Below are 11,539 nucleotides of genomic sequence, written 5' to 3'. Positions count from 1 at the left end.
TTATCTAACCTCCTAGCTTCTGCTAGCCCACAATTAGTACTTGCTGTACATTAACATTAGATGAAAATGGAGCTCTGAGTTATGTTTGATTAAAAAGAGAAAACAAAAACGAAAGTATCTGACATTTGTCTCTTTCCTTATTTTCCTGAGGAGGGAATCTCAGCAGATGAATTCACACACATTTTTACATCATATGATTTGATTTGATATACCTTTATTAGTCCCACAAGGGGAAATTTCATAAGGCTGCCGACCTATTGCACGCGATGGCGGCACCATCTTACCCTCCGACCATACATACATTACACAAAACATCACATGGGGAAGACAGGTCAGAGAGGTATAACAATGGAAAATGCACCACATGAGGAAAGATAAGGAGAAAAAAATAACTCCCCCCAGACTGAGCTCCAACAGGGAGATCAGTTTGAGAACAGAAAAAAAACACCTCTGCACATAGCACATGAAAAAACTCTTAATACACCAAAGAAACACATGACAAGCAACAGGGGTGGGCAAAGGGTGAGAGACAGCCGATTTAGACAGTACATCCGGGTCTGCAGCCTGTGCGCTGGTCTCCTTGATCCACCGTCAGCATCGGAAGGGAATAAGCGTTGAAGGCGTTTGGAAAGGGAGGGGGGATGAGTGTGTGTGTGTGTGTCCAGTTCAGCTGAGACAGTCCTTCGCCCTGCTAGGCTAAGTAAACAGTCTTCCAGCCAACCCAGGTGGCCTTGCATGGAATGGGAAGGAACAGTCTAAACACAGACGTTATCAGGGTGTTGTTGTTCGGCTCCAGCCTTGCTACCGCAGCTGGCGCCGAGAGGGTATCCGCATGAGGTGATGGTGCTTTTTACTTTAGTGCGAACAGCTCATATGAATTTCAAAGCAGTTCTACAGTCCAACACTGATCTCTCAATCTCCCGTTGGAGAGCCGCGAGCTTCGCCATACTTGCGTTCTGTGATGTTGTCATTCTTGTGCTCAAGGAGCCGATTCTGAGAACTCACGACAGTGTGCCTCCCCGAGATGTCATCCAATTTGCGCTCAGAGATGTTATTCCGAGCCAGCCCTTCCGAGATGTAATCCAGTCTGCACTCAGAGATCTTATTCTGAGTATTCACAGCAGCCGTTGCCTTTCCAAGATCTTATCCGTGCTGCACTCAATGAGCCCATTTTGAGAAACTCACGCCTCTTCCCATCGTTCCAATCCCGGCGGGCAGCCTTGTGGGGGTTTGAACAGCCGATTCCGCTTTCTTAATTCTTCGATAAGTCAGGGCCAAGCCAGCTCCGATCAGCCAGAACCCTGTTACCATGGTTCCGAATAGGTAGATATCTTCAACACTCAGGCTCACCCAAGCCCAAACTTCTCATTGAGAAAGGGGTGTCAATTGCATTCAGGGACCAGTTGATCCAATTCATAATTCCTTTTTTAGGTTTTAGAGAACAGACTGTGAGAGAGTGTTCCAGGGAAAAGTAATACAAAAAAACACGAGACTAGACAAGGACATAAGAGGCTAAGCAGTGAAACTAAGGGAGAGGAGGAGAGGAGAAAAGTGCGACCGCCTTCGTCAAGAGCAGTGTGACCTTCTTGGCCAGGCTTGGGACCAGCAGTAACAGTATACTAGCTTTGGAAGCCCTAAGGATGGGTGTCTCCTCCACCAAGGAGCCACTAAGAAAATACATGAAAATTGTATAAATATGGTATGTTGATTGGGATTTACAGGAGTACAGTACAGGAGCCGGCATTGCCACATAAAAGATTTCATTTTTGCTGCTTGATGCAATGATGATGATGCAGTGTACATAAAGTTAAAAGATTACAGCTAATAAATCAAATTTCATTTCATTCAATTTTATATGTGTGCATGAGCTAACTTGTAAAGCCCTTTGGTCAGCTGTGTCGCCTTTAAACGTGCTATAGAAATGGCACTGGACAATGGAGAAAGGATAAACTGAACCCATTCATGGCCAGCTTGATCCAAGCGGTCCTCGGTAGCCATGACAACGAAGACGTCCCACAAATCCCGCTGGGCAAAACCAATGATGCACACCCTGCAACTAAATATAATCATCTAAGGGTGTTTACTCACTTTATTTCACTTCCACGATGTTATTTCTCTCTCCTACAGTTTACATAATCTGACGAATTCTGCAAATTAGTCGATGACGTCATTTAGCCACTTTTAATGACTTTTCGGAAAGTCAATACCGATTTTCCTTACTGAGAAGCTGGTAGCAGACACACATTGCCAGGGTTGTGGTTGGCACGGCTGACTGGGTAACACCTTATGACCAGCTAGTGTCACTAGCTGGTGACAATGAGAGCCTTTGGCGATCCCAAAGGCTGCTCCAGAAACGATTAAAGTATATCGTTAGCTTCATAGCATAATTGCCTAAGTCATTTGACTAAGTCAATGACTTAGGCACTTATGCTATGAAGCTAACGATATTTAAAATATTTGTTCAGTACTTTTCCAAACCCCAGCAGCTGTCTGTTCTAAGTTTTGAGTCTCTACTAAAATAAAAATAAAAGCATTGTAACCTGTTTGTTTTTATTTAATAAGCAGCGTAGCTGTACACTATTATTATTAAGAGAGATTAAGCTTGTGTTTCTGTCATGCAGTGATTGTGCTTAACTGTATGAAGCTTATTAAACATTGTGAAATATATCACATGTAAAAGCCAATTCTGCCAAAGTGCTTAAAATACTTGTTTAAATTATCTTTTTTTCTTAAAGAAATCTACTTCATCATGTGTAATATTTTATATCATGTGTAAGTTCCATCACAACCTGCTGTGGTTTTATTTTGAAATGTTTTTATTGTTGCATGCTGCACCCAGTGTGAATGTAGAGATTTGTGAATTTCATCAGTAATAAATGTTTTTGGACCCTTTAAGGCTGAAAGCGTTTGTCACACTCATATCACAGACGTCTAACGTCATCTTGTTGGCCACACTAACTAAAGAACAAACAAACAAACAGCCCACCTGTAGCATTTCTACACATTGACCTCCACAGAAAAGTGTCAGTGTTAAAGGACCTACATGACATAAAGCAGATCATTGTAATGTTGTTGCACACTGTTGCAGTAATGAATGTCCTAATGTGTATATTGTCAATAATAATGTGGATACTCAAATTGCAACTCAGTCTGAAGAATCTAAAAACGGTGAGTCGAGATTTTTTACCTATTTTTTTGGAGAAATCATGGGTGACAATAAACAGGCAGTTGCTATGCTTCTACGTTTAATGATGATTACTTAACCTGACCTGCATCATTTTACACTCAGTGGTCACATCACATCTCACTGCTGTCAAAGAGTTCATTAAGTTGGCACAGGTCAGCAGTCCTCCTCCACCGCTCTCTGTCCCTTCAGCAGGTCGATGCCAGCACTTCAAGCTCTTTCAGTCAGAAACCTTTGCTGACCAGCCAGTCCTTCAGCTCATATCGAAGTGACCTTTGACCTTCACGGTCATGGTGATCACATTGACCTGTGTAAGCAGCTCTTTCCCCCATCACCTCCTTCAGGTACTGCCTCACGTCCTTCTCTAGAGCCCGAATGTCACCCTCCATTTTCCATATCAGCGTTAATTTCTGGTTGCTATTGGTTACATCAGTGTAAATCAGGATGTCGTGTCGGGAGCTGCAGATCATGTAGGGCAGAGACGAATTCGGGCAGATCCCGCAGTAGGCATCCAGCCTGATGGGGTAGGACCAGTGTGTTTAGGCAGAGTGGGGATCCGTGATGGTGGGATGAGCCGCTCAACAGCTGAACTCTTCACTCTTGGTAAGATGTTGAAACTGTTTTGGGTTCTAATCGTAGGAATAGACAGTTTTTAGGTTATATAAAAAACTTTAAATTGGTCTGAATTGATCATAATGGGAACAAGTTGTTGAAAAATCCTTCCTGAATATGCATCTGAACAGACCCAACAGAGCACCTCAGTAAAGGACTTTAAATTCTTATCACTACAAAATTTAATAACTGGGCAAAGGACAGACGCAACAATACTGATGATTACAACCTCACAAAGAAAACAGAATGTATGTTGTATCACTCAACACTAGAGGATATATTAGCTGTGTCAGTTGTTAGACTTGAAACAACAGCTTTATTGTCCACATTTTGACTTTAGTCTGTACAGTTTGTTCACTGACCTTCTGTCCCTCACTGACTCAAGTGCCTCCAGATTTGAACAGTGTTGGTCAAGTTACTTGAAAAAAGTAATCAGTAACTAATTACTGATTACTTCCCCAAAAAAGTAATCCCGTTACTTTACTGATTACTTATTTTCAAAAGTAATTAATTACTTAGTTACTTAGTTACTTTTTAAAAGCACGATTTACAACCTGAAGCGGTGATAAAGTGATAGATCTTTCAGCCCAATTCTACTTTTTCTGCATAAACCATCATACAAAATGTAATCAAATGGAAAGGTCTCTTTTTAAAACTTGTTTTATTAGTTTTAATCTTTTAACTTTATGCATCAAGCAAAAATTTAATTATATGCAACATTCTCTGACTTGAATAAATTAGTTTAACATTTAAACCTATTTTCTGCACATTCCAGCACATAAAATAAAATATTTTTTGTGTTTACACTCACTCTTTCAAATAGATGCAAGTAAAACACAGAGTCAAAGCATGACATCTCTCATGATCAGGGCTGGACTGGGACAAAAAAATCAGCCCGGGCATTTTGACTAGAGACCGGCCCACCAGGTATTATAGGAAAAACCATAAAGCCTTTGAATGAAAACAAACGTCGTTGTGACAGTGATGTACACTGTCTTGTTGGTACATATGTATCAATCTAATAAACTTAAACCTACACCATCCTCCCTATTCTGGTATTCTAAACAGTACTTCCTACAAAACTGCTCAAAGAAGTCCTGCCATTAATTACTTCTTCGATCTTAAATATGACCAACCTATCTCTAATGATCGGCTATGTACCACAGGCCTTCAAGCTAGCTGTAGTTAAACCTTTACTCAAAAAGCCATCTCTAGACCCAGCAGTCTTAGCTAATTATAGGCCAATCTCCAACCTTCCTTTCATATCAAAAATCCTTGAAAGAGTAGTTGTCAAACAGCTAACAGATCATCTGCAGAGGAATGGTTTATTTGAAGAGTTTCAGTCAGGTTTCAGAGCTCATCACAGCACAGAAACAGCTTTAGTGAAGGTTACAAATGATCTTCTTATGGCCTCTGACAGTGGACTCATCTCTGTGCTTGTCCTGCTAGACCTTAGCGCAGCATTCGATACTGTTGACCATAATATCCTATTAGAGCGATTAGAACATGCTGTAGGTATTACAGGTACTGCACTGCAGTGGTTTGTATCATATCTATCTAATAGACTCCAATTTGTTCATGTAAATGGAGAGTCCTCTTCACACACTGAGGTTAATTATGGAGTTCCACAGGGTTCAGTGCTAGGACCAATTCTGTTTACATTATACATGCTTCCCTTAGGCAGCATCATTAGAAGTGTCACGGTTTGCGGGGCAAGCCATGTGGATTTGTAGTAGGACCAAAAGGACGGCAGTTCTGGTGCAGGTGGGTGTTTATTTATGATAGTGGGTCAATACAAACAGCAAGGGTGGCAAAACATGAAACTAGAAACCTAAACTGGGTAAACTAATAAGACAAACCAGAAACGAAGATGCAGGGAGATCCGGGGAAATACATACGGGGAGACGCAGGGAGACCGAGGGGAAACAACACAGACGAACCAGCGATTACTAAGACAGAAAATACAACTTAAATACACTCAGAACACAGGGAGATTACACACAGGTGGGAGACACAGCTGGGAGTGATTAACATGACGAGACCAGGGAGGCAAACTGAAAACACTCACATAAGACGCAGACCTTCACAATAAAACAGGAACACACGGGGGGGGAACAGGGTAAACACCAATTAGAGAACAGAACCAAAATCGCGAAGAGAAAACACAAAACGCTGGGTCAAAAGGACCCAGGATCATGACAAGAAGACATAGCATACATTTTCACTGCTATGCAGATGACACCCAGCTCTATCTGTCCATGAAGCCAGATAACACACACCAATTAGTTAAACTGCAGGAATGTCTTAAAGACATAAAGACCTGGATGGCCGCTAACTTTCTGCTTCTTAATTCAGATAAAACAGGTTATTGTACTCGGCCCTGAAAATCTTAGAAATATGGTATCTAACCAGATTCTTACTCTGGATGGCATTACCTTGGCCTCCAGTAACACTGTGAGGAACCTTGGAGTCATTATTGACCAGGACATGTCCTTCAATGCACATATTAAACAAATATGTAAGACTGCGTTCTTCCATTTGCGCAACATCTCTAAAATTAGAAATATCCTGTCTCAGAGTGACGCTGAAAAACTAGTTCATGCATTTATTACTTCCAGGCTGGACTACTGTAATTCATTATTATCAGGATGTTCAAAAAGCCTTCAGCTAATCCAAAATGCTGCAGCAAGAGTACTGACAGGGACTAGAAAGAGAGAGCATATTTCTCCTGTTTTGGCTTCCCTTCATTGGCTTCCTGTTAAATCCAGAATTGAATTCAAAATCCTGCTCCTCACATACAAGGTCTTAAATAATCAGGCCCCATCTTATCTTAATGACCTTGTAGTACCATATCACCCTATTAGAGCACTTCGCTCTCGCTCTGCAGGCCTACTTGTTGTTCCTAGAGTATTTAAAAGTAGAATGGGAGGGAGATCCTTCAGTTTTCAGGCCCCTCTTCTGTGGAACCAGCTTCCAGTTTGGATTCAGGAGACAGACACTATCTCTACTTTCAAGATTAGGCTTAAAACTTTCCTTTTTGCTAAAGCATATAGTTAGGGCTGGACCAGGTGACCCTGAATCCTCCCTTAGTTATGCTGCAATAGACATAGGCTGCCGGGGGATTCCCATGATGCATTGAGTTTTTCCTTTCCAGTCACCTTTCTCGCTCACTATGTATTAACAGACCTCTCTGCATTGAATCATATCTGTTATTAACCTCTGTCTCTCTTCCACAGCATGTCTTTTATCCTGTCTTCCTTCTCTCACCCCAACCGGTCGCAGCAAATGGCCGCCCCTCCCTGAGCCTGGTTCTGCCGGAGGTTTCTTCCTGTTAAAAGGGAGTTTTTCCTTCCCACTGTTGCCAAAGTGCTTGCTCATAGGGGGTCATATGATTGTTGGGTTTTTCTCTGTATCTATGAAGCGCCTTGAGGCGACTTATGTTGTGATTTGGCGCTATATAAATAAAATTGAATTGAATTGAATTGAATTACTTAGCCGAAACCCAAAGACTGCTTGGTTGAGTTAACTTCCTGAACTATCTACACCAAAAGAACAAATCCTTTAAAAATATGATCCTGGTTCCAAAAATATGGGGTAAAGATAAGAAGGGAGGAGGGAAAGAAGAGGAACTAGGAAAAAGATGAAAGAGTATAAAAAGTAGACCAAGCCTGGACTTAACCTCTGCTAACTCCTAATGAGCTCAGTAAAACTGCTGAGGTGGTTCAGGGAGGATTTCACAGCAGGCTGTTTGCACATCCCTGGATTTCAGACATCCACTCTTCCACTATTTATGGGCCTGACTATGTGCAGCGCTTCAGCTGCTGAACTGCGCAGTTTGATTGCAATTCTCTGTGAGGTTGTGTGACGAGAAAGAGCCCGTTCTTCTTAAATATTCCACGTGGCCAGTTTTTAATCGTAAATTAGGATCATGTGCTGTGGCTTTAACAGCTTCACGTGTGGAATTTTAAAGACACTCTGAGACAATATCTGTAGATCATGTTGTTGTGTTACAAGTCAATATAGAATCAGAGCAATGTTTTAACTTCTTTTGCTGAAATAATCTACCAGTGTTAAAAAGTGACATGCCAGTTGCTCTGATGTCCGCTGATCAAACAGTGTATAAAAAGTATAAAAAGTAGACGTGTGTTTTGACAGGTTAGAACGTTAAAGCTTACCAACACTAATTGTGCCTGTCCAGTAAATAATAGAACTATTTCTGAATGAAATAAGCCTGTTGTTGGGCAGCATCTTTCATTCTTTCACTATTAAGAGTTTAAAACTAAAGACGACTTGAATAATTTTGACTCACATAATGAAAAGAGAGGTTTGTTTTACTTACCCTGAAGGCTCTGAGGACTGCTAATGGGTCATCAGTTGTGAGTCTCTGCAGGAGTGCTGGCCAGCAGCGACGAGCCATAGGCAGCAGTTCATTTTCCCTCTCACTCAGCACCTGAACGCACAACTCCAGCACGTCCAGTACCTAAAGACAAAGACGCACAACACACCTAACAATTATCTCTGTTTTGATCCTGATTATATGTGAGCTGAAACTAATTACTGAGGTCTTCATTGAGAGCCCAAACTCCTGAGCAGGCACGACTTCAGCGCAGACTTATTTCTGTTTCACTCCTGGACCAGACTGAATGTTTTTCCTTGATGAGCATTACACCACTGAACAGTCATCCACACAGTTCTGACAGGATGAATTGTACCAACGCTGGCGGTCCTACCTTCACAAGAATGATTATTTTTGTTATTAGTCCAACAGTTGACTCTACGTAAAACTACTGATACAGTACCTTGAGTCGGAGCCTGAGGTTGGGATCAGACAGCAGATGAATGCAGCGCTCCATAACATCCTTAGTGATGCTGAGGTGGGAGGGAAGCTCTGCTTTCACATCAGGACTACCAGTATCTTCAACATCCTCACACTCAGTGGGAGTGTGAGGATGCAATGGAGCACATGTACAGTTAGACTGCCAGTTTAGCAGTGAGGTTCAGATTTCTATGACTCTTAATTACAATGATCCATCTCCTCTACACTCTGAATCTAAAATAATCACCACTACAACCTATAGCTTATATTCCACTGGCCCTTAGACAGACCTATTACCTTGGTCTTCAGTGTTATAATCATCCTCTATTCCAATGCCCTCTGCCAGTTCTTTCTGTTTGCGGTAATTCAGCAGGAATTGGCGAATGCTGAGGTCTTCCTGGTCACTGGAGCTCTACCTGGAGCTGACAGACATACTGGTCCTGCAACAATTGGAAGGAAACCACCTCGCTAAAGGAAAAAAAAGACAACAATATCAAAATAGGTTTGATTACAATAAAATAAGTCAGTTAATCAAAATCAGTGTGACAGAGATGCTGATGTTTTTGAAAAGAGCCCATTAGTGACATTTAATTCCATATTTTTACCGTGACGGCTTGTAAAACTGCAAAAACTGCAAACACCTATAGTGCCGCTGTCTAAATATTATTATGAATATGAATTCTATAACAGAAAACGACTGAGCATTTAAACCATCACGATGTATTAAATGTTTCCAAAGATACTGATAATTTGATAACAAGAAAAGTTAGTTCTCCTCAAAATGCGCCTGACTAAAAGTGGGATCAACCAGTACATATAATATTCATCCTGCTACATTTAGAAAGTGGCAACAACAGTAAACATGAGTAACTCCACCATGTGTCTATCCGGTCTTTAAGTGATGACGTGATCAATCCTACTTCTGGGCCCAAACTACTCTGCGTTTAATAAGGCTGTTGTGTTTTTAACATGTTTTAATGCTTTGTAACTTGTTCTATTTAATCTCAACAAGCCCCTTACAAAAAGTAAGTGATCACTGTCGGCCTCTCTCAGTTTTTATTACAACTATTCATTTTAAAGCTCAGTTTTTAAAACCTTACCATGTAACTACAGCCCAGGCAATGCAGCAGCACATTAATGACTAACCTGTATGTGGATGGATTATCTCAGTTGTTCTCTTGACTGAAGTTTGGTCCGTTTACAGCATCCTGCCATGCCACTGCATTTGTCCCTAACCATCGGGAACCCTCACCTTAATTCTTATCCAGTGGAAAAAAGTTCCCCTTCATCACTGTGTTAATGTTATGCTAACATAGCTGTTTCGCTAGTCACATAGCACATCACTATATACCAGCTAGCCAAACTTCAGTAACCCTACAAACATCACTGCTGCTTACTTTCCTGTCTTCATGTATGTCAGAAGTGATAGCAGAGCTGTGCCTTTTAATTTGTTTTAGAAATCCCTCAGTCAGAACCTGGTATATTATATTTAGACGGAAACTAGTGAGCTAACTCTCTGCTAACTTCTAACTTCAGACAGATTTTTAACTCTCAGTGATCATTTGACTTTGGGACCTGCAGTGTAGTTTGGGTCCAGACACGCTAATGACCAGACTTAAAGACCAAATTTCGGGTCACTTTTGCTGGTCCCAAGCCCCAATAAAGAAGCTAGCTTGAAGCTTGACATAAAAAACAATAATTGCTAAGAAAAGTGTAATTTGTAGTTCTAAATATATTCTAAATGCATTTAGATCGTTTTTACTCACTTTATGTCTCTTCCACGATGTTACGTCTCTCTCCTATGTTGGTTACAATTACATAAGCACTTAGCAGGACAGTGGAAAAACCCAGGGCCACAGTGATACTGAGAATTCCACGGTGTTCACTGTCTTCAGCAACCTTACGAGGGCCGGTTGAACGGCTACAGTCTTATCATACACGTGCAGTGTTCCTACAAGCCATAAGGTTACCTTGAGTGAGGAAGATGATGATTGAATGTCCGTCTGAGTCCATAGGTTGAGGTGCAAGCACATTTCTCCCATTCTCCACAGAGGGCAGTGGCGCATAGGTGTGACGTCACTAACACTTAAGTTGCCTTAGAGTGATAGCAGAAAATTGTGAGTGTTACACTTGTATGCGGCTTGACGTAGGCACACATTGGCAGGGATGTGGTTGGAACGGCTGACTAGATAAGGCCTGGTGTCCAGCTAATGAAAAAGAGCCGAAAATTGGGGTGCGGCTGCGCAGGTGTGCACTTTAAATATAGCACTTTTGCCCTGTCATTCCGGGCCGCCGAGTGGCTCATGGGAACGTGACAGGCCCTATGGCAGAGATTGAGGACAGAGGGCAGTGGTTCGAATCCCATGCGGACCATATGCTGGGGACACAAAAAAAAAAAAAAAAAAAAAAGAAAAAAATCCCTGGCTCTGAAATTCACTTGCTACGCTTGCTAGAAGCCTACAGGCGAGCCTACAGAATGGGCTCTCTCTGCCTTTTTTTTTTTTTTTTTTTTTTTTTTTTTACCCCTGTCTCAAAATCTCTTCCATCAATCAATATTGGTTGTTATGGTTGCTATGGACGCCAAACACACCATGCATTGTCGCTTTCTCAATCTCTTCTTCATGTCCGAACAAACGCTCAATTTTGCCTTCATTAACACAAATTATACATCAAAATGTAGGTATTTTTCTTGCCTTTAACAAAATGGCACTGTCATTATTGTAGGAGTTGCCGTTTTCTCGCAAATGGCCTCGAAGCAGCACAGTTAAAAAATGTCCACATTCAAAGTCTATGGAGACTTGAGTGAAAATGACAGCTGAAATTCTGTAACAGAGGCGTTTTCAACTCCTCATATCTCCTAGATGTATTTTTCTTTAGAGACCTGAAAACCGCCTTGATTTTTTTTTTCCTTTTTTATTAAAGCCTGC

The 11,539-nt window shown here is 41.4% G+C and overlaps 1 protein-coding gene across 1 annotated transcript; it reads right to left on the bottom strand.

Annotated features, from left to right (window-relative positions):
- Positions 1-3,762: 3,762 nt before the first annotated feature.
- LOC146610646 (TELO2-interacting protein 1 homolog) lies at positions 3,763-8,649 on the bottom strand. Its single transcript, XM_085345363.1, has 3 exons — positions 8,596-8,649; positions 8,136-8,276; positions 3,763-3,813 (listed from the first exon to the last, which is right to left on the bottom strand). Exons 1-3 carry the CDS (start codon positions 8,647-8,649, stop codon positions 3,763-3,765), a joined length of 246 nt encoding a protein of 81 aa, XP_085201489.1.
- Between the last annotated feature and the right edge of the window lie 2,890 nt (positions 8,650-11,539).

The sequence above is a fragment of the Diplotaxodon limnothrissa genome, linkage group LG20 (genome assembly GCF_057381915.1).
Source record: "Diplotaxodon limnothrissa isolate DT_005_m linkage group LG20, D_limnothrissa_male_GT1.1, whole genome shotgun sequence".
In the NCBI taxonomy this organism is placed as follows: domain Eukaryota; kingdom Metazoa; phylum Chordata; class Actinopteri; order Cichliformes; family Cichlidae; genus Diplotaxodon; species Diplotaxodon limnothrissa.
This window is presented reverse-complemented; position numbering and strand designations above follow the sequence as displayed.